Genomic DNA, 24225 nt, shown 5'->3' with positions numbered 1-24225 from the left:
GGAGGATTAAATATGAACCATTTTAATTGTAGGTATAGACTTGATTTGTATGGGTCAGGGGTTTTAGACAACAAAATGATTGTGTGTACAACAGCTGGTTATTAAGGATGGAATGAATCAGGATGGCTTGCTACCAAAGTCTGGCAGAATTGCCTCATGTTAAATTCTTGCTTTACAGTGAGTGCAATGTATGGAATTGTTTTTAGAAATGCTGTCGACCACAGTTTTGACAAACTTTGTTGTACCAAATGTAAGACCATTTTGTTTTTGTTTTTCTATTTCTGCACCGCTATATTTGGTCTGTATCTCACTATTGTACTCTTACATAGCCAACAATACAGATGTCTACAGAATGTTTTATAATGGAGCATATTCATGGCTTCACAATACTGTAAACACATTCCACCTAAACAGAAGCTTAAAAGAAAAGTCATAATGTCTTGTATGTTGGTGAGCTTTGTTCTGCCTTAATGTTTTTGGTACTCTTGCTATATAGTTGTCTGGCCTGTAGTTATGGGCCCTTAATTGCTCATTATATATATATATATATATATATATATATATATATATATATATATATATATATATATATATATATATATATATATATATATATATAATTATTATTATTTTATTTTTTTTGTGTTTTCCTGTTTTGCTTGTTTTAGTTGATGGATCCTCTTAAAGAATTTGTGCAATTTATTGGCCTTTATTCCACTGCTTAGTTGAATTTCCCATTGTCCTACGTAATTTACAACGACCATTAACAGTATGTTATTTGCACACCTATGAAGTAGATCCATTTTTTTGGCCGTATCACCGTATATTTATTTGCCAAACTCGTTAAGTTTAAATGAACTGTCACGTTGCATCCGAGCTGTAAAATGCAGACATTCAGAACATGGCAACATTGTAGCATATGATGGAGGTGGCTTTTAGCTAGATGAATGACAGCAGCTAAGTAAAGTAGCGATGTTTCAAAACTAAAGTTCATCAGAATCTTGGGATACGCCCGCTTGACAACGGGAGAGATAGAACTAACGACTTGTTCGTAGCAACCATCTATTTAGAACTAGTAACGGCAGTTTGTCCTGCAAGTTGAGAAATTAGTTGATATGTGTCGGAAGAAATTACTTCTACAAACAAAACAGTTTTAGCGATTAGAACGTTTAAATTGTAACAGGAAATGAACACAACGCAAGTGGCAACAGTGGAATAAGCGGGATAATGGACTCCATGGTGGTCTGTTCACAGAAATGCACTTACGAGGTTTAAATGGCCCTCCGCTTCGCGTTGGGGCCGTTTTACAACCTCCACCGTGCATTAACTTCTGTGAACAGACCACTGTGTCGTCCATTATCCCTTACATAGTTCTGACCAAAGATTCTAGAGAGCTCCGCTCTGGAATCTTTGGTTCTGACAGTTTTATGTGTTTGTGACTGGAATGTTTTGGAGTTCTGTCCTAGAACCCCTGCCATAATGAGGATCAACCAATCTGAAGCTTACAGCGGCTCTACACCGGGTCCACGTTCCATGTACGGAACGCTTCAGTTGCATGGCCGGTGTAGCCTTGCTGTCACAGAACCTTACATATGACGTTTTTTTTATTATTATTTCCAGAATAGTTTAATATTGAGACACTACTCACTGAAACACTATCAAGACAGGAGGTTAAACATTATCACATAATTTGTCAATATTTCTGTTGTGGATGTGTTTTTGTGTCTAGTTTCTCCATTGTCTTGTCTCCAACTTCTGTGGTGTCTATGTGTGCATTTTCAAGGAAGAAAGAACATATTGTATTTTCTATTTCCATGGAAACATTACTGCAGCTCGCTCCTGTTCTTTGTACTGACACTCCATAACAGTATGAACATGTGCATGTAAGTTCATTAGCCTAAGAAAACAGAATGTGACTGTGTGAAAAAAAAACCCCCATTGTTTTTCATTCTTTATGTGGCGAGTTTGTGGAGTGACTTTTGTCTTTTTTTTTTTTGTAGGTGTCAAATGTACAGTCCTCCATTTTTCTCACACGCTTTAATTTAAATATGTATATAATGTTTTGTAACTACTGTCTTAACCAAAATGTTGGAATTGAGATGTTAATAATAAACCTGAGATATATTTCTCTACTGGAAAGTTTTTTCTTTCAGTTATTTATTTTAAACAAGAGTTCCATCATTAACTTTCACATTTCCAACCCCTTTTCTAACAGGCAGTCCACTGGTCATTAGGTTAATTTTATTCAATTGAAATTGTTTTACATTTTAATGAAGTAGTAGATCACTACTGTATGCACATTAAAAATCTATTTGATATGTTTGCTGAGATGCTCATTAGATAGATAGATAGATAGATAGATAGATATACTGGAAGTTATCAAGAAATAGTAACTCTCAGCACTTCACAGACAACCAGGCACATTTTATTTGAAAATGCTAATAAATGTATTTGAGTCTATCTAGTGTAGGCCTGCTGCTTTGTGCAGAACCATTGTGATGGGCCACACATCATGTCATGCAACTGCTTGAGCCTCTTGTAGACGGGATCCAACAACATTTGTGCATCCTATTTGTGTAATTTTAAACCTAGGTACAGCATTAAATACAATAATAAATTTACAGGTCAAAGCATTACTGGTTCTTTCTATTTGCTGTGTGTGGTTTTTACGTTATACAGGTTTCTTTCTGTTTGATTTTTTTGTTTTTGCCATATGAAACCAGCAACACGACATACACCAGTAGACTAGGCCTTAGTATTTCTAAATTAAAAAACAAAGAATTGCATTTTTACCATAGGCCTTCTAATGCATTTGTCAGTCAATAAAGGCTAGTTTGTTGTAACTTCTGACTTCATCTTATTGGATATTGTCAAGCAAATTATATTATTTAGCTTTACTTGAAATGCTTATGTTTCTCTTTTTTATCTCCATTTTTTAACCGAAAAGTAGTGTGTTCTGTCAAGTTGATAACTTGAAGCATAGGGAGGGAAAGTGAAAACCAGCGCCCCAAGTGGTTGCGTTCCTATCGAAGAGCAGCTCCAATGTTAAGTCCCATAGACCTATTTAAAAAAAATATATTGTGAAGCCAAATCAGCGGTGTTATCCACCAAAAATATTTTTCAGTGTCTATACAGTAATAATCTTCTCACTGTGAAAATGTCAGACCCTATTTTGCCTTATTTAAAAAAATCGAAATGGCTCCTTTTGTTTCATAAACGAACTACCAGAAAACGGGCTCTGGAACTACCTATGGGAACTACAAAAGAAGTCATGTGACTTTACCCTTCGACGTTACCAGAGACATTCTCTGACCAGAGCCCGTCTATGGAGAGCCTTGCCACTCCGTATTAAAGGAGAATTCCGGTGTGATATTGACCTAAAGTGTATTGAAACATGATACCGAGTGTGAACGTATGTCTCATAGCCCATCTCGGCTTGTCCCCTGCACTCCAAAATCTGGCGCTAGTTAGCCGATGCTACCAACAGCTTTTTCAATAGTGGTCCTTCGGCATCGGGCTAGCCATGCAAATAAATCACTGTTTTACACCCATTTACGAGGCTCAATGTATCTCCACACTTCATTGGTAGACTTCCGAGGGCCCTGACATTTAAAACGAGACATTGAGAACTTTGAAAAAGCACTGGTAGTTTACTTACAAGACGATTTATACAGACAGTATCTTCACGAAGTTTAGCGTTTGCAGCCATCTTGAATTTAGTCACGATAAGTCGAGCAACGAGTAAGAATTAACAGGTATGATAAGGGATCAGATTCCAAAAATAATTCAGTGGAAATGCATGGATTCCAGTTGCTGGAATCCATGCATTTCCACTGAATTATTTTTGGAATCTGATCCCTTATCATAGCTGTTCATTCTTACTCGTTGCTCGACTTATCGTGACTAAATTCAAGATGGCTGCAAACGCTAAACTTCGTGAAGATACTGTCTGTATAAATCGTCTTGTAAGTAAACTACCAGTGCTTTTTCAAAGTTCTCAATGTCTCGTTTTAAATGTCAGGGCCCTCGGAAGTCTACCAATGAAGTGTGGAGATACATTGAGCCTCGTAAATGGGTGTAAAACAGTGATTTATTTGCATGGCTAGCCCGATGCCGAAGCACCACTATTGAAAAAGATGTTGGTAGCATCGGCTAACTAGTGCCAGATTTTGGAGTGCAGGGGACAAGCCGAGATGGGCTATGAGACATACGTTCACACTCGGTATCATGTTTCGATACACTTTAGGTCAATATCACACCGGAATTCTCCTTTAAGCGCCCAAGCCTGTGACGTCACATGCAACTGTAGTTCGTTATCACCAGAGCCATATATATCACCATGTTACGACAAAAACTCAAAACAATTCAACTGATCCTAAAAATAAGTTATGACCACTTGAAGCAATAGAGGTGACCCCAGTGCCTAACAGCATTAAATTAAGATCCCAATGTGCACCGAGATATATATATATAAAAAAATCCCATCCACTCCGCTAAACTCTAGGAACGCAACCACTAGATGGCGATGAGATTACTTTCCCTCCCTATAAATAAGACGAGGCCTGCCCCTTTTGGCATCAAATCACATACTTTGTTGATAGATCTGAATTGTCCTATCAGATGTGTCATTGGTGCCTTTGCTTAAGCTGAGTGGTTCTTTCAAATATTCGAAACGGCTACCCGGAAGGGGGCGTAGAACTGACATGAGAACTGACTGTGTGTTTTGGTCAGTAAAGAACAGTTTGCGTCTGAAGAGATTTATAAGTTATGAAATATATCGACTGCACAGAAAGCGTAACGTTTTTTGTACTTCTGGATTGTAGCTCTTCATTTTTTGATAACTATAGTGCTCGAAATGGATGGAATAGAAATTGGACCAAAGTTGTCTGGCGCAGGTAATGTTAAAGTTAACGTAATGCAAAGCTAACTAGTTCTAGTTCTAAGAGATGGCATGTAACACAAAATACAAGTTTACTAGATTAGCTAGATAACCGGTTATTTTTCGAAAGCAGTATAGAGCTACTAGATTGTATTAGTGTGATATCGTATTGATATGTCGTTAAATTTACGTTACGACTGTTAATTTAAGGCATAAAGTAACTTCACGACTCACGTTAGTTAATTGTGGTGGGTAGAATAGCAATTTAACGTTAGCTGCTAAATTAGCGTCGCAGCTGTAGCAGCTATGTGCTATCTGGTTGACGTTAGCAAGTAACTAACTGCCAGATTTACCCAATTTCCTGTTATTGTCATGCTGGTAATCAGAGTTATCTTAACCATACAATTCTTTTGATAGAGATGCGTAAGCAAAAACTCATGGAGTACTTGGCATCCAAAGGAAGGCTGAAACCTCCAAATCCAAAGTAAGTTTGCACCATAACGTGATAGCCACATTAGCCACGTCCACCCGGTTTTCGGCCAGTTAACGTTTTCAGCGCCAGGAGACGAGTGGCCAGTTTAGAAAGGGAAACAACGTTTGTTTATATTTTGATCTATGGTTTTGATCGATATGCTGTTATATGGTCAAAGTTGTGGCTCTGAACGCCTCTTATTAGACAGTACTGCCACTAAGCTTATGTCTTGTTAACTGTTTGCTTGCTATTATGGAAATATTCTTCAGTGCATCTCACGCTAATAAACAAAGGATTGAAAATTTAGTTTGGTCAACCTTTGTAAATCTCACGCAAAGTCAGAGTTGAAAGTTGTCATAACATATTGTAAGGTGACGCCAACTTTGATATTCTCTGCATCAGGGCTGCCCCTGGCGACTCCTCCAAGACATGTTTCCCCACAATAACTTCACTATCTATGGCAATCTATTTCTGTAGCTGTTAAATTTGTCTGAGCTGGCAAATACCCTAACAAAGTCATCCAAAATCAAATACAAATCAGCAAACACTTCTCAATTAAATACGTAAAGTATTTTTTTATGAAACAGGAAGGAAATAAACACCAATTAAAGACTAACCTTGATCTAAACTTGCCTAATGTGTGTAAAAACTGGCTTACTGGTTAAGCTATCTACCAATGAGGTGGGGTCTATGGAAGCATAACGTTATTCATAATGCTACAGACCCTAAGGCCCAATAATCCCATTTCTCTTTCTTCCCTTAGCCTAGCCTACCTTGTCCCGAAACAGAGTGGCAAGACATAGGGCTGAGAATATTCCCCTTGAATATGGGACACCTCTAGCCTAGCATAGGGGACAGCCTGGACAATTGTATATTCCGTTTCATTAAAAAGTGTTTCAAAGAGATTATACCACACTGAAAGCTAGTATTTTATCCCTAGCAATAACCTACATCTGCCCTCTGTCAAATGCAGTTGCATTTTTAACTCTAAACAAAACCATTCAGGAATTATGTAAGCAAAAGTGGAACATGCTCAATGTTTCATTCATCCCTCCTGGTCGGGACGAAAGAAACATACAGTTTAGCCTAAGCTATGTAAACTTCCCACAATTTCTCACAATTGTACAAATCCTTGAATGGTTCAATGGTCATACAATGGTCATCAGAATTCATATCACTACTTGTAGTAGCCTAGATGCGATGAGTGTTTTATAGTGAGTGAGCTTGATGAACCACAAATTAAAAATTAGGACTTTGACAATCCCTATTTGACTGCTATCATAACAAGATTTTCTAGCGTAATTTCCTGTTAAATTAAATATTTCATGGTGCCGTTGCACTGTGCGGCCACCAGAAGACGCCATTTCACTGATTTCTTACATCCAAATAAGGCCCGAAGTGCAGTGCAATAATGTAATAGACCATATTGAAGTTAGTTATTTTTTTCAATACTTCAATATGAACTTGGCTGTGGTAATGATAGTGACAGCAGATTTTTCATCAGAATATCATCCATGATCATGGTGAATTTGGAATGAAATTAGACATCACATAGAAATGGTGAAAATGTTTTATATTTTTGAACAGAAAATGAATTAACAATTTAAAATGAATTATTACATCCTTTTAAACAGTTGCAAAAAGTAGGCAAAATGTTGATGCTGGATTCAAGTAACTAAAGGTCTGTTTAAGTCAGTGGTCCCCAAACTTTTTCTTCCGAGGGCCAGCTTACTATGCCTGGCTCTAAGAGAGGGCCAGAGACTCGGAGTATATCAGTAACCATAAATAGCTTAGTGCTGTGAACAACAGCAGTCTACCTTAGTCGAATATTCCATTACATTTAATCTATAGGCTATTGCAATTTAATACCATTGTTAGCTGTGTTTATATTGCCATCATGCCATATCAGTGTAAAACGTAACTCAAATTAAATAATACTAATAAAAAGACTTTTGCATTCCCAAAAGTATATTTTATTAAAAATGGGTGAACTCTGAACTCTGAAAATGTAAAGTTCTCAAACTATGAGAATTTTATGAAGCGCTGAAGTGGTCTGAAATGACCACCATTCTAACTTTCACTCACCTGAACTTGTGACATCTTTGTAGGCCTATGAACATTTGAACGTGTGAATACAAAATAGAAATAATTATCCCAGAATGTCCCAGAAATATGACTTGAATAGAAGTTAGTTAGTTATTAACAATTAATTGATAAACTTTTACAATACTTTGAGCACTGATGCAGTCAGCATAGGCCTCTTACATTGTTTGCAGGTAGACCTACATTTCATTCTGTTTTTGATGGCAAACGCGAAACAGCGCCAAAATAACCACAAGTGGACAAAAAGAGTATTACATGTGTACTGTTAAGACTCGCCATAGAGAATGAATGGGGGAAATTGCGGAGGTTATAGTTTGACGATGTCGTACTCCCGTGCGGGCCGGTTGCTATATACCACGGACATGTTTTGGGGGGCCACCCATAATGAGGTGGCGGGCCGTATCCGGCCCACGGGCCGTAGTTTGGGGACCACTGGTTTAAGTCCTTGTGACCAAAGGATGTACACACCCTATTGTTGACTAAATAAACATTACATTATAAAACATTAAAACGGATAAATATTTGTACTTTTGAATACTTAAGTATTTTTAAAAGCAAGTACTCCAGTGTTTCCCCCAGAATTGAATTCTATTTGTGGTGGTAGGTTTGCAGAATTAACTTGAATGCAACAGTTTTGAGCAAATTAGTGCAGCGTGGTTATGATGCTAACCAGATTTAAGCACAATTTGGTACAACCTGGAAAATCATTGTGTGGTGGTCAATGTTGATATTGTGGTGGGCTGCCACAAATAAGTCAATGTATGGGAAACACTGTACTCATGTACTTCATCTCTAGTTACATTTTGACATAGCAACTTTCACTTGTTTAGCAAATTTTAACACAAAAACAGGCAACAATAATACAGTATAATTATTTTTAAGGGCATCTATCTTAAGTGACCAAATACTGGTTGTTCCAGTAGGATTTCAGTTAATGTGTGATATGTTCAGTCATGCCAATCCTGGTAATGTAGTCATGTGTAGAGGTAAAATAAACATTATGGTATTTGTTTCAGGCCTTATCTTCGGGATGGCTTGGATCCTAAAAAAATAAGTACCAGAAGAACACATGTAAGTACATGTTACGGTACAACAAACTTGACTGTTGTATTTTCATTGTTGTATTTCCGCTGGTTCGTCCCATGTGTGTGCGTGGGCCGTTTTACCACCTCAAATGTGCATTCCTTTCTGTGAACCGAATGCCGTGGGTGGAGTCCATCATCCCTTTCGTAAAGCAAATAAAGAGAGCTGAGACAGACTAAGTATTGTACTTCTACATGTGAGCACACACATTTAAATTTGTTTTAGTGGACACACCTACTCACTGAAGAATTGTGGAGCTTCCTGCCAAATTGCTATGAAGAAATTTTGAACAAATATTGCATAAGTTTTCTTTTGTGATGGACAATTCCTTGTTTTGAAAACTATTAAAATGATTGGTTAGTCACATCCTGAATTTATTCACATGAAATCATGATGTATGTGTGTTTTTGTGTTGTTTTCCCAGCTGGAGAAGGAGAACCAGATGCCAAATTCCTCAACACTGAAAAATGGCATGCAGAAAGCACACTCGTATAATCCAATATCCAAGACTGTCCAGAAACCACAGCAGAAGATTCCACAGCAGCCTGTTGTTTCCAAAAGAGCTCCCCTGGCTTCTGGCAAATGTTTCACAACTCAAACTCGCACTCTGGTTTCTGGCAGAGTTGTCCAGCAAGAGCTGTTGAAAACACAGCAGCGTCCATCATCTACCCATGCTGGTGTAGTTCCTAACAGAGTGCAGTCTCGTCAAAAGAATTCTGGCTCTGCATGCCAAACCACAAATGGTTCTATGCAGGCTAACAAAGCTCCTTTTCATACCTGCAAAACACCTCTGGTCAGCATACTCCTCAACCATACGGAGTCAAAAACCTTACAGAGAAGAGTTGTGGCGCAGAAGAAATCTCAGCAAACCCTCAAAACCGTGGGGAGAACAGATAGTGTTGGAGCTAATGGAGAATCTGCACCAAAAAGCTGCACAAACTCCAGGCTGTCACAAGTAACTTCAAAAGACTTTAAAGGGGTAGAGCAAAGACTGACCTCTAACAACTCCACTAAGTGTAATGCTAAATCTATTAAGCCCCTAGACAACAAAACACAGAAAAGGACAGTAAGCACTTCCATCTTGTCACGTGGCTCCAATGTTGTCAGCCAGGCTTCGAAGTTGAGGCCTTTGGGTCAAGGATCTACTCTAGTAAAAGATATCTCACAAACATCCACTTTGCATTCAGGTGTCCTGAAGGACAACCAAAAACCCACAGCTCTGGGTAGAAAACCTCTTGCTTCAGTTGTCAGCAAGCCTGCAAAAACAGCTGTTTCCAGAACCAGCAACACTCCCGCTTCGTCAAATGCACCCCAGACCAAGGCAAGGGCAGGCGGACCCCTAGCAGCCCTGCGACCGAGGACTGCCACTACAGCCAAGGCGTCCACCTTCAGTCTGCCTCCCCCTGAATCTAGGCCACGCTGCAGACCTGCCACTGCACCTGCAGCCATCACCAAGACTGTTCCACGTCTTGGGAAGAGCACCGGCCCGTTGCTTGTCCCGGACTACCTAAAGACCCCTGCAATGCAAAGCAGGCCACGGACCGTCGGGCCTGGAACAGAGCTGAAGTCAACTCAGAAGAAGTCCACTGCAGCACAGGAGGAACGGCTGTAAGTTTAATCATGGCTGATTTGTTGCTCATTCTAGAATCAAGCTCCTAGTAATTTGAAGGGACATATTATCCCAACTTTGTCTTGGTACTGTATGACAACCTTTAAACATTCTTTCAAAGAGTGGTAAACACACTAGGCTTAATCCATGGTAACGTCCCCTTGGTGTTCAGCTAACACCTGCTCTGCTGAACTGCAGAAGATCTGAAGTCATGAATTTGTTACTGTTTAGTTAAGACTAGGGTTGCAAAATTCTGGTAATTTTCTAAGTTGGAAATGTTACATTGGAATTAATGGGAATAAACTGGACATTTGTAATATTGCAAGTTATATATATGTCTAACATGAAATTTAAAATGTAGTTGGGAAAACCCCCATCTTGCAGCATTATATTATTTAAAACAACCTAATTTAATGCAAATTCAGTTGAATTTCACATGCCGCGATTAGTCGACAAATAATCGACCATGAAAATGAGTTGACGGCAATTTTTTTTTTGTCAATGTCGTTTTACTATTGACCGCCTACCCTATTTACAATTACATTTGCTGCCAGGGCTAGTCTAGCAACTCTCCATTGGCTTGTGAGCTGGAAAAATTAAACTTCTCTCAGGTCAATCAAATCGTGTATAGAGACGTTAGGCGGGCTTAACATAATGATTGATGGCAGAGTTGCAACGGTTTGGCTTGAATTCCCTGCTACTTGAAAACAAAGAAGATGGATGTTGCTGTTGGCGAACAGCGTTACACAAGCTTTTTCTAAGTTGGCAAAAGTTTGCCTAGCTCCGCTGGTGGGAAAACGCATGGGACTCATAGTGCTGTCCTATTGCGAGCAGTGGGAATTTGAAAGACAACCGATTATCCTGCCCCTCGAACTGAGCATTGCCAACGGTGAGTGCCCAGACCCTACATTTTAATGTGGGTCTGACACGTCAGGCAAACAATGACTGTCTTTAGATGTTAAACAGGCTACTAGACTTTGGCAGTAATTTTTTAAACCCCGGCATGCAAGTGTAAACAGCAAGCAGCATAGCTGCGTGTGTGCCTGTCTGCTTTCAGCGTGATTCATTATTAGGCAGTAGTGCTGGGGGGTATGACCAAAAATGTACGGTTTCACGGTATATGACGGTATTTTGAAGAAAAAAAAATTCATGCATAATCAGGTGTTCAGCATTTTCTACTGGTTGAGAAAGGAATTACTGCAGTACAGTTTTTTTTTTCCACAGCATTGAATTCCATTTGTGGTGGTTGGTTTGCAGAATTAACTTGAATACAACAGTTTTCAACAAATTAGCACAGCGTGGTTGTGATGCTAACCAGATTTAACCCATTTACTCCTGAAATGCCTGCTAAAAACGCCTATAGAATCCTATGGCATTCTAGACTAAATAACCTTATTTCCTAAGGGTTTTCTGAAAAAATACTAAGAATTGTCAACGTCTACCAAAACCTTAATATCTAAGCCTCTGTACACCTAGAAACATGAAATAAAAAGCATGCTGCGCTACGCAGCAACCAGCGGGAGAGTCAATGCTGCGCTATGCAGCAACAGGCGGGAGATAGAATGTTGCGTCGTGCAGCATCCAGCACGAATGGGTTAAGCACAATTTAGTACAACCTGGAAAATCATTGTGTGGTGGTCAATGTTATTGTGGTGGGCCGCCACAAATAAGTCAATGTATGGGAAACGCTGCAGTAGATTGACTTAGGATGGTCATGATGAGTGAATATTGTAGAATAATTCCACACTTAATTGCCTACAGGTTTACATGGCCCCAGAAAATTGTGCTGTTTACAAAGAAGAGCCAACCATGATTCTAATGAATCAGAATGCATAGACAATTTCAGTCAAAATATATAACTGTTACTGTTCAAATTTCACAAACATCTTTTATAAAACCAATACAAAAAGTAGCCTAGTGCAACTTGCAATAATTATAGGCCTACTTTTGTTTTAAGCCCAGGTAGCCTACATTACACAGTATTCAAGTAAATCTAAAAAGGACATATAAAACAAGTGTGACTTAGTTAAGAGACAATTTGCATTAATATGGGCGTTGACTACTTTGAAAATAAAATCTCTCCACTAATATTCTTCCTCTGTCAAAAAAGCCCTATCAGTTACATGCCATATTGTTATTGTGTTGTTTAAATAACATTAGTGGTAGGCTAACAGAATTAATGTGGATGTCGTCTTGTTAGCCTACCATGAGCTTATCGTTAACAATAAAGTTTGTTTTGTTGCACTGATGACAGGATCATCTCTACTAGCCAGTATTGTTCAGTTCATGTTTATAACATGCTTTACTTGCAACCTGGATAATTTCAGTGAATATTTTTAAGGTAAAATAAATGATAAGATCATTAGGCTTTACTTGGTTCGGTTAACTAACAGCATCGCTTACTAGCCAGTTAGTTACAGCTGTTGAACATTCTCTGTGGAAACTATAGAAATTTCGTGCCGGAAAAAACCCTTAACTTTTTTTCTTTAACTAAGGAAACCATTTAAGGTATTCTGTGCAACACCCTTGACTAAATCCCTTACTTATAACAAACACTTGATTTTCTTTTTTCTTTTTTTCAAATTAGTAGTTTAGATTAGTCGACTAATCACAAAATGTAGTCGAAAGTTAGTGGCAGCACTACACCATTTACCGGAAATGTTCCACCTCTTTGCAACCCTAGTTAAGACATACTGTTTAATTATGGCATACTTCCTTTCATGGTTGTTTGCCCTTGTGTTTGTCCTGTTTAGATTAGGATGCCAAGTGGTATCTGCCTTCCCTGTTTTTGTCTGGTTTATATTAGCATGCCATGTGTTGTCTGCCTTCCCCTAGGTTTAACTATATTTATACTATATTAAAGAGATGGTTCAGAGTCATTTCTGCTCATCCTTTGCACCATGACCTCGAGCATCGACATTACTTACGTGATTTGGGAACCTTAACATAACTTAACTGTTTTTGCTGTTTGTTTGGTTGTTTACAGGCGGAAACTTCAGGAGTGGCGTGAAGCCAAGGGCATCTCTTACAAACGTCCTCCTATGCCCATCCGGAAGTCGATGAGGAAGTCCGTTGCCCTGCATCAGCACTACTGGGCGGCCATGGAGGAGGAGGACGACCTCCACAGCCTCGTGTGTGCCGTGGACCGGTCACTCACTGACTGCCTGCAGCTGCTTGAGGAGGTGAGTGTCCAGGTCTGCAGGCACAGGAACTTGGCACTGGATGATGTGCTGTCTACTATTTGTCTACTATTTGGTTGGTGAGTGTTTGTTAGATGGTGAATATGTGAGTGAACCATGCACACTTTGCCTATAGTGTACAAAACTACACAGCCAAGACCAATTCCCCAAGTACTTTGTTTTTCATGCATTGCTTTAATTTAAGCTGGTGTTGTATCTACAGCGTCCTTTTTAAAAATATATATATTAATATGTCCAGTTCAGTCACAGAAATCACAGCACACTTTTTCCACTGAATCGGAATCAGCTTTATTGGCTAGGTTTGCATAAATAGGGATGTAACGATTACCGGTATAATGGTAAACCGCGATAAAAATGTTGACGATGACAATTACCGTTTTCTTTTCAAATATCATAATTATCATGGTTGATTACCACAGTGTGGAAACCGTGTGTTTAAGCTTATACAGTAGGCCTGGAAACAAAACTGCTACCCTACTGATTCTGTTGTCTAATTGATGGATTTAACTGCGATGTGTAGTTTGTGTAGGCCTGCTTTCAGTGCTTTCTGACCATATTGATGAACACACTTTAAGAAATACCGCGTGATAAACCGAAAACCGTGGTAATTTTGGTCACTATAACCGGTTAAATTTTCATACCATTACATCCCTATGCGCGGTTAATCTGTTTGTCAAATTCAAAGGGGCTTTATTAGCATGACTGTTTGGTACAGTGTTGCCAAAGCTAGTGTTACAAATAACACAGTAGTATCACAAGGAAAAGAAGACAGAGATACAGCATACAATGTATAAAGCACAAAAGAGTACAAAATAGACAGTAGTAGAAATAATACTAGAATTATAGGTAGGGGTGTGTGTGTGTGTGAGTGAGTGAGTGAGTGACCGAGAGAGAGAGTGCGTCTGTGTGTGCGTGCGTGCGTGTGTGCGCGTGTGCGCGCGCGCGTGTGTGCGCGTGCGTGCGTGTGTGTGCACACATGTGAGAGCATAATGCTTGGCCTTTACGCCTCATTCTCTCAGAACTCTGAACTCTGGATCTCATTCATAGTGAGAGAATTCACTGATGGTTGAAGCCAGCATTCTCGCAGCCTTACGTAAAGTAAATGGCCCTTTTAAAAGGCCATGGCTGCCTCATTTTCCATTTTATTCTTCTACAGCCTTACGGAAAGTGACTGGCGATTTCATCTGCTGTTGAACTTAATGACTGCTGGCCCATTTCTCTTTTCTCCCAATCTTTTCCCCCTGTTTCCTCATGTGTTGCGAGTGTAGTGCTTTCGGCTACCAGAGCCCCTGTGCTCACTGGACTTTGCCCAGCCAAGGACAACTCCTTGTCCAGATTCACAATAACCAAAATATTTGATAAGTACTTTAATTGTTGACAACTAATTAATTAATTAATTGTTGCTGCCCTAATGAACTTTGAATTTGTTGAGCCTACACACTATATGGATAGTGTTACCCCAGGTCCTTGAAATGCTAACCTTTAGATTATACTTCTTCATCTATGCACAGGGCTGTCCTTCAGAACAAGTTGTGGAGGTGCTGTCTCGCGTGCCCATGGCCCAAAAGTTCTGCAAGTACTGGATATGCCAGGTTAGGCTAATGGAGAGAGAGGGCAACTACGAGGTTCTGCCGCTGTTTGAAGAAGCCGTCCGCCTCGTGAGAGAGGTGAGAGATTTTTCTGAGGTTTTGTTGTTGCGTTTTAAGTTTCACAATTCTACAAGGAGTGCACATTTGTAAAAATTTTTTGTGTGTGTTCTCACACAGCCAGTAGACGACCTACGGGCAGTGGTGTTTGACATTCTGAAAAAGAAGGAGACGAAGGGAAATTTGATCAAAGGTTGGTAATTTTCCACTATGCACTACTTGACAGAGCAGCCTAGTTATTACATTAACATAAAGCAATGAAACAGACACATGTTATTGACACATTATGACACAACACCAGTTCTATGCAATGCAAACATGCATTACAGTACAAATGGGTGCAGAGATTGTTTGTGCTGTGACGAGTGAGACAAGGTATTCATGTGTTGTGTGATATCTCTGCACCCAAGTAGCAGTGCTTCGCCCCAATATCTACGTAGGAAATTGCCTCGTCTTAATCTACATTGCCATTTGTACTTGTTGTGAATACGCATACGCAAGCCAAAAGAAGTAATTAGGGATTTCTTTTTTGTTTTTTGTTGGCTCACTTTTACTCACATGCTAGCCGGGGACGAGAGATTCCGTTCAATATGCTAAGATAAGCTAGCGGGGGGACTGCCGTACGAAGACAATGCATGACAAAAAGGCTTTTGCTCACTTATCTAACTATAGGAAAGATGGTGAATAACACAATTTCATAAATCCTACTTCAAAGGACATTCATTCAGTCCATCACCACCACTGGTGTACCTCCCTTCTTTATCCGATCGCTGGCATGTGGATGAGGCCATGATTTCTGCTTGGATATCTGCACTTTTCTAGCCTGATGAGCCAGATCAAGATGTAGGGTCTGGGAACTCACCATTCGCAGTGCTCAATCCAAGGGGCGGGATAAACGATTGTCTTTTAAATTCCCTCTGCACGTAATAGGATAGTGCAACAACTCATGAGTCCCATGCGTTTTCCCACCAGTGGAGCTAGTTGATCAAACTTTTGCCAACATAAAAAAAAAAAGCTTAACTCGCGTCTCGCTGTTTGCCAGCAGCAGCATCCATCTTTGTTTTCAAGTAGCAGGGAATTCACACGGAACCATCACAACTCTACCATATTTATGTTAAGCCCACCCACCGACTCTATAGGCCTACACGATGTGATTTGGCCTGATCGATGTTTAATTTGTCCAGCTCACAAGCTAACGGAGAGTTGCTAGACTACCCTGACTGCAAATTACATTTGCTGCCACTAGGGTGTGTCTAGATTTCTAGGCTAGCACTTCATTTCTATGACATTTCAGTTTGGATGAGAAATTATCCAAATCTTATCTACCACTGATCTTTAGGCATAGTTCAGTTGCAAGATTGCTGAATATCGAATATTCCTGAAAAATACAATGAAGTTTTGCTGCATTGTCAGCAGTAGTCAGCATTCTGTCTGGTTTTTACTTACTCATTGCTAGTCAATATGAAGCAAACCCTCTCACACACTGATTCTCATTAATGTAGTGAGACTATTATTTTATTCAGATAGATAGATAGAAACGTTATTGATAGCAGGCAATCAAAAGGCCTATTAAGTCTCCAAATCTCAATGATTTCATTTCACCTGTTTTCTCTTTTTACTAGGCATTGTTGGAAAAAACTAGCATTAACGTTTAGGCTACAGCTTTAATTTATTTGGAAAAACGTAATAGTCCTCATTTTGGCATTTAGACAATGGGAAGGCATCCAAGAATCCAATATTACAGTACCCACCAAAAATATACTGTATATATGACAGCATCTTTTTTTTTTTTTGACCAGGAAAAGGCTATAGGAAGACCCTGGTGCAGCTATTAATACTAATAATAGCCAGTTTGAAAGCATACATATTTTTGTCCAACAGCTGACAAGGAATGTTATTAACCGGTTCAGGAACAATATTTTTTTGTTCTAACCGGTTCGGGAACGTCAATTTTAGGGTGGGAACCAAAAACGGAAACGTTAAAATACTGTTTCTCTTCAGAACGAACCATTTGGCAAAAAATCTGGTTCAAAGCCCTGCTCAGGAGCGACTTATAGTCCGGAAAATACGGTACTAATATACTAAATCAGGGGTCTCAAACTCAAATGAGCTGGGAGCCACTTCTGCTAATGTCATCTGATTGGAGGTCCACCTCAGTGTTGAAGAATAAAAAAAAAAAAAGAACGGCTATTTCCTAAAATGCAATGTTTTTTTTTTTTTTTTTTTTTTTCAAATACTGTATTTTCAAACACAAAACTACAAACAGAAAGTGCAAGTCTTTGTATCTATTTTTAGACACCTGTGCTAGCAACCTTAACTTATAAATAAAATAATGATAAGATAAGTATTAATGCCAATTATAAAAACAAACATAAAAACAGATAGGCCTATGTGTGTGTTTCACACTAAATAAAAATATTTTCCTCAACTTTTTTAAACCTGGCAAAATAGGCGTCAGGGTTAAGAAAGCAACACCATCGGATTTTTGTATCAAAATTTCAAAAGGCCATGGCTTGAAAGTGGACAGAGATAAAGTCCTACTGTAAATGTAAAAATCTTTGAGTATAAACAACAACGTTTATGAAGGGGGTAAATTTACCCATCTAATTTGCCACTGGATGGCAAGTACCTCAAATTATGCACCTTTCAGTAAATACTGGATGTTGAACATATTTGAGCAGGTTTACTTTCTTTTTTGTCATATTACCCACATAACAAATTAAGAGGAAAACAGTAGGCCTAAGATGTATACCAACAATAGTAAACTATTACTAGCCTATAACCACAAGGCCTACAATAAAGTATCCTGGTCAAATCAGTTCCTATCGCGGGTGACTTTGTAGTTCTTCAGAGTCCTATTTCTACTACCCCTGCTGTCTGTACCACATCCATTACGGACACTATCATCACGATTACCACTGCAACCTCCAAGCTATGTTGGGCAGAGGGTCAAAATAAGCATGGTATGCTTAGTGGACACCGTTGTATACACGCAAAGACGCACCTCCATTCACAGACGCACCGTGACTCACTGTCAATAGACGATCGATCATAATCTCCAAAAGGCAGATATTCTCCTTCAGAATCAGAATAGGTGGATAACATAGCCTACCCAAAACTTCCATCACACGTGAACGTTTTTCAACATTTGGTGTAGGCCTATTTCTGCTTTAATTTGTGCAAAACTATGGCCTGCATCGCTTCCGCGTCATTACGAACAAATGCACGTCTTCGTGTTTCTCGCGTGTAATACAAGTATTTCCTGAAAACTTTGTGCCGCGATTTTGGGTTTGAATCAAGCTCTGGATGTCTAGGAAATAGTGGAGGAGAATACAAATGAGATTTGTCACCGTACTTGGATCTATCGTCTATTTTAATCAGTATCGTTGTTTTTCGCAATTAAAAATACCCTCAAGGGCCGGATTACATTATTATTTTGACATGGGTCACGGGCCGGAATTGGACCGGACGCGAGCCGGATATGGCGTTGGGAGTTTGAGACCCCTGTACTAAATCAAATATCCACATAGTGTGCTTAAGGATGAATAAGCATGAGGCGCTTGCAGTGAGGGCAGGGACTGAGCCTGTGATTCTGTATGCATGGTAAGGTGCTCTATGAGAGTGAGTGTCATGGTGATGGTGCAAATAAGTAAGTCCAACAGTGCAAGAATAAAGTCTAGAGACCAGCATAAAATAAATATGGACATATAAGATAATAATGTAGTCAAAGTAATATAAAAAACTATAGCAGTGCAAGAATAGGTTGAAGTAATAGGGTTACAGCCATTGGTCATTCATGTGGTTTTAAAGGAGAAAATATACTTTGTCAGCTGTCAAAAGAAACTTTTTATTCCTGGTGATTTTCCTAAGCACTTCTACCCTTTGGTTACCCTTTGGTTCACTGTGTGAGAATGAATTGCTTATATTGTGACTCACCGCACTTCTCTCCCCCGAAGAAAGCCTTCCGTGCGTGGTGAATTTGCAGAATACTATGGAATGGTGTCATGCGTATGAGCACACATTGCCACATACGCCTAGAGGAGCATGTCTTGATGAGTTCATCTCTTGATGTTCCCATGAATGTGATCATAGTAGTAGCCGATTTAAAAACAAAACCTGCTGACATCATCAAGTCTTATCTTGCACCACAAAATAAACTGCTAGGTTTCACAATCATGGATAGATTAGAGAAATTCGGTTGTATATTGAAGTCAGCCAGATGCTTGTATTTTAACACTTCCTGGTTCCAAAGAAAAATCACCATGGGAAAGTGAATGGGGCTTTGTCAGGCCAATATTGTAAAAATCAAAAAACGTTCTTCTCATGGCTCCTGCAGAAAGGAATCATGGTAGATGATTTTTTATTTTTTGTATAAAAAAAATGCTAATTGCACCCCTAATTATCAAATTTGCTCAAATATAATGGAAACCTTGTGTCATTGTAGACATGGATAACCTTGTGTCATTGTAGACTTACATGGATAATTCAAAGGGTTGTCTCTAATGCAGGCACAATGATCAAGGAGGAGACTTTGGACGAGGAGGAGGAAGTGGCGGCAATTACCGAGCAACAAAACAACATCCTGTCCACTCCCAAGGCTGTGGGCGCTTTGATCCGCGGTGTGAAAGGAGACTCGTCCGTGGTGAAATACAAAATTACAGCCACTCCAGGGTATGCGTTTCCACTGTAAAGTTTTCTTGCACCACCTGGGTTTTGTCAGATAAACAGTCCAGGGCTACACTTATGCTCACATGAGCAATTCACATTTTAATTGTACCGCAATAATATCAATAACCGTGATCATTTTGGTCACTATAATTATGATCTCACATTTTCATACCATATGGTATGGTGGGTGGTAGATTTTGGAATCCACTAGCCGCAGTAGCAGGTGGACAAAATACAGTTAAGCTCAGAAGTCTATGAACCCATGCTAAAGGTGACTAAAAAGAGGAATAAAAAAAAAACTTTTGGAAATTGATCTTAATGCCTTAAGTAAAAAAAATGAGGAAATATCCAACCTTTAAGGACACTGATGAAGTTCCCTTGGCCTTTGAAATTAAAATATCTCCACATCATCTCATACCCTTCACCATATCTCACGATTGGCATGGGGTACTTTCCATAAGATTATCTCTCAATGCAAATCAAACCAGCTATTGGGCTAACTGAAACAAAATCATGCCAGTCTCTAGGTATGGTGAAGGGTATGTGATGATGTGGGGCTATTTTAATTCCAAAGGCCAAGGCAACTTTATCAGGATGTGTAGTGCCCTGGATCCATGAAATAACTGGCCTTTAAAAATAAAAATCTGCCTACCTCTATGGGAATTTATCATAGGGGTGTGAATACTTAACCCCTGTATTTTAAGGAAGAACATGTATTTATTTACGATACATTGTTCATTCACAAAGACCTTAAAGGTTGGATATTTCCTCTTTTTTTACTTAAGGCATTAAGATCAATTTCCAAAACATTTTTTTTTTTTATTCCTCTTTTTAGTCACCTTTAGCATGGGTTCATAGACTTATGAGCTCAACTGTATTTAATTTCCATCCCTATATCACATTCATCAATACAGGGAGAGACATTTGTTATGGTTGGTCTGTGTGGGCACTTTAATCGTAATTATACGTAAGGGATAATGAATAGAATGCCGGTCATTATTGGGAAAATAAGTCCCGACAGGGCGAACCGGACCCCGACGCGCAGCGAATATACATTATCCCGCTTATTACACGGCTACTTGCCAAAACAAAACAATAAACTCCCCACGATATGACTCTTTAGCCTACATAGCCTAGGCTATGGCCTATTTGTTACCGTTCATTGTGGCTTTTGCTGAGAAACAAATAGTTCGCAACAACACACGCTGAACTTGAATCAAACATTCTTTAGAACACAGCTGATCAACCGTCTGCTTTTCACTTTTGAATGAAGTTCCAGTAGTTGCGGAGTGATATTAAAGACCTGAATTAGAATCACAAACTCCGTTGCCATTGACAGAAGTCATTATTTTTTTCAGAGGTCCTTTAGTCGAAAATAATGACCGCTAGAACTTTGGGAAATCCCATTCAAGTCAATGGAGCGTTCTACTTGTGAAGAGCCGTGTAATAATTATCTTTATACTTATCGTTCCTGGCCCTTAACCTAATTTTGTGTTTAAAAACAAAAGTCTAGAATGAAGAAATCAGTTCAGCAATGCTTTCTGCCCCATTCTCCATGTCAACACATCTCAAACCTATTCACCACAGCCTATGACATCTAGGCCACCTAGTGTGTGTGTGTTATGTTTTTGTCTTTCTAATTGTTTGAAAATTGATGATTGGGCCTTAGGCACCCTACTGGCTTAAAAAGGCGCTATGTAAATCTTTGATGTTATTATTGTTATTATTTTTTTATTATTATTAAACATTCAATAGTAATGTCGAGGTGCAGTCTATGATTCTAATCCAATAGACTTTTCGTCAAATTCAGCTAACTGTTCCCCAGTCCTCTAGCTGTCCATTCTGTGTGTGTGTGTGTGTGTGTTATAAAATATATCTCCTTTGTTGTTGTTTAGAAAGTGGTTTTGCAGTATACTATTGAAAATACATACAGAAATTTGTATGCATTAATACGCAAGATGGGTAAAAAAAAAAGTGTAAAAGTAAGCTGTTGTGGACATAAAAAACAAGATGGACTTGATACAATTGACCCGTGTGTGTGTATGCGTGTTTGTGTTGTCGTAGCAGGCAAAGAAGTCAGCATCAGGAACCTTTGCATGTGGATGGGCAGGAAGTCCGCTTCCTCACTCCCGTGCGCCGCTCAGTGCGCATCGAGAGGTCGGCCCCCCGCTACCCATCAGCACTGCAGGAACAGGACCCCTGCGTCGCCTCCTTCCGTGACCTGCAGTCTTCCTCGGTGGCAGTAGCGGCCTCCTCGTTCCCCACCGAGAAGTCCCCGCTCTACATCTACCGAGAGAACAAAGCCCTAAAAGACCAGGTTCAGGTCCAGCTTTTCCAAGAGGAAAGTTAATTGGGCTCCAGGGGGAATATGAGGAGATGGACTTAGAAACTAGGCATGAACACTCCTGTCATATTCAAGGAGAGTAACGTTGATATACCTGAATATTTTTCACCAGACACATTCAAATATATTTGATATGATCTTAATTGGAAATTAAGTGTGTGTGTGTTGAAGGGGGGCAGGGTAAAATATTATTGACAAGACATGAAAAAACGTGTGTCTGTTACATATGTGTATTACATAGAAGTGTGTAGCGTGTCTACGGTTGAATTTTTGAACTTTATTTTTGTTACATAATAAATTATTTTGTCTCAAAAATAGAATTGACTTTCAATGAAATATTGCTCATATATATGTGTGTGTGTGTGTGTGGGGGGGGGGGGGGGTGTTATTGACATAGTGGATATGTGTTTCAGTGAAATTTTGATGATAGTCAGTATTGAAAAACACAGTCAGCGTTCTGACACCGACTGGAGAGTGTTCGCAACTCAGGCCACCCATGACTTCCACACGGACTCTGATTCATATGCCTCCTCCGTCTTGAACTGTATCTCTACCACTCCAACATCATCAGTGTCACCACCCTCAAACAAATTATGGCTTTCCCTAATCAGAAACCATGGATGAACAGTGAGGTCAGACTCCTGCTGAAGGCACGAGATATCACATTCAGATCAGGTGATGCTCAATAGCTCATCCAGGGCTAATCTGAAAAGTGGCATCAAAGGACCAAGCACATTTGGTTGTAATGGAGAATTCTTGCTGTTAACTCATTGAATGCCAAGCTGTTTTGGAAGCTTCGTCCTAGAGTGCCAGCAATCTAGACCATTGTTGATGATTTTTGTACAGCCACAGCATAGTCTGTGTTATAGCTATGAACACATACAATGGCTCGTTTTAAAGGTGAGACTTTTAAGCTCTCGGTGGGTGCAAACCGTGTATTTCTACACACCTCTGTTACTGAGAAATCCCAAGCAAAATCCCTGTTTGAACACATTGTCCTCAATATTTAAAATGACCCAATTTTTAGAATGTGCGTATTGTTTCAAAACCGGAAATCAAATGAATGAAAAAGTACACGGACCCAATTACAGTAACTAGCCTAGGCCTACATGAAAACTTCACTGTTGTTGCTTGAAATGACATTTGTGTTTAGCCTACATCATCAGTTTCTATCATCTAATATGAAACAAGATACTATATTAGCTTCGCTGCAGCTAGATGTACTTGAAAATTCTTTTTTCAAGTCTATAAAAAAGTTTTGTAGCTTCGTAGATCCAGTTTGCACACGAAAGATAGATGTCACACTTCTCCCAATTGCTGCCTAATTGTATGCGCAAAGACATTAGTTCCTTTATTGCCTGTAGCTATAAAGCTGTTCCACACACATTCAAACTAAATCCCTGTGGACAAATGTGTCTTAAGGGCAGCCATGGCCTACTGGTTAGCGCTTCGGACTTGTAACCGGAGGGTTGCCGGTTTGAGCCACGACCAGTAGTGCCCTTGACCAAGGCACCTAACCCCTCACTGTTCCCCGAGCGCCGCTGTTGTTGCAGGCAGCTCACTGCGTCTGGATTAGTGTGTGCTTCATCTCACTGTGTGCTGAGTGTGTTTCACTAATTCACGGATTGGGATAAATGCAGAGACCAAATTTCCCTCACGGGATCAAAAGAGTATATATACTTATACTTTTACACAAGTGCACAAAATATTTTTGCAGGTACATTTTTTTTACACACAGACAATTTAATTCAAAGGTACAAAACGGTTCTACACTTGTGCAAATCATATCCTCGAAGACAAAACTCTATGTGAATATCTTTTCACGGGTACACAATCTTTATGGCGTTGTTTTGACTCCATAATCTTGCAGCTGGAGAGAGGTTGGTGTGTCGTGATTCGTGAAGCTTTGCACACGTGCAGTTCTGCCAAAATAGATGCCCGATAAGTGCCCAAAAAGTGTTAATATGGCCACTGAGTGGAGGGACTTGCCTAAAAGGACTTTGTCTCTAGCTTCTACCCAGATAGCAAGAGGCTGGCGGACCACTGTCGGTCCATTGGGGGCATAGATGGCAGTCCGCAGGCATTTTGCTCATCGGTCCGCTGGCGTGTTGCAGACAAATTGTCCAATATTTTGCCACTATTGGTCTAAAATCTTTTTCATTTGTTCAGTTATACTCCATATATAATTTCTTAATATTCACAAGAAGTTAAATTTGAAGAG

General features: G+C 39.5%; 1 protein-coding gene across 2 annotated transcripts; it reads left to right on the top strand.

The window, feature by feature from the left end:
- Positions 1-4670: 4670 nt before the first annotated feature.
- On the top strand, positions 4671-22319 carry ckap2l (cytoskeleton associated protein 2-like). Of its 2 annotated transcripts, none has more exons than XM_042101709.1 (9): positions 4671-4895; positions 5297-5363; positions 8471-8525; positions 8962-10145; positions 13133-13328; positions 14858-15013; positions 15113-15185; positions 19501-19663; positions 21728-22319. In XM_042101709.1, exons 1-9 carry the CDS (start codon positions 4856-4858, stop codon positions 22008-22010), a joined length of 2217 nt encoding a protein of 738 aa, XP_041957643.1. In that variant the 5' UTR covers positions 4671-4855; the 3' UTR covers positions 22011-22319. The 2 variants fall into 2 exon arrangements, with proteins under 2 accessions (XP_041957643.1, XP_041957641.1); XM_042101707.1 differs by having other exon boundaries at positions 4672-4895; positions 21725-22319.
- The last annotated feature ends 1906 nt before the right edge of the window (positions 22320-24225 follow it).

Source organism: Alosa sapidissima, chromosome 8, assembly GCF_018492685.1.
Source record: "Alosa sapidissima isolate fAloSap1 chromosome 8, fAloSap1.pri, whole genome shotgun sequence".
Classification (NCBI taxonomy): domain Eukaryota; kingdom Metazoa; phylum Chordata; class Actinopteri; order Clupeiformes; family Clupeidae; genus Alosa; species Alosa sapidissima.
The sequence above is the reverse complement of the archived record's forward strand: the minus strand, read 5'-3'. Positions and strand labels throughout refer to the sequence as shown.

Coding starts and splice junctions, on each gene's coding strand:
- ckap2l (XM_042101707.1), top strand. CDS start 4,856: ATGGATGGAATAGAAATTGGACCAAAGTTGTCTGGCGCAG. Junction 8,526..8,961: donor TAAGTACCAGAAGAACACAT/GTAAGTACATGT, acceptor TTGTTTTCCCAG/CTGGAGAAGGAGAACCAGAT. Junction 13,329..14,857: donor GCCTGCAGCTGCTTGAGGAG/GTGAGTGTCCAG, acceptor ATCTATGCACAG/GGCTGTCCTTCAGAACAAGT.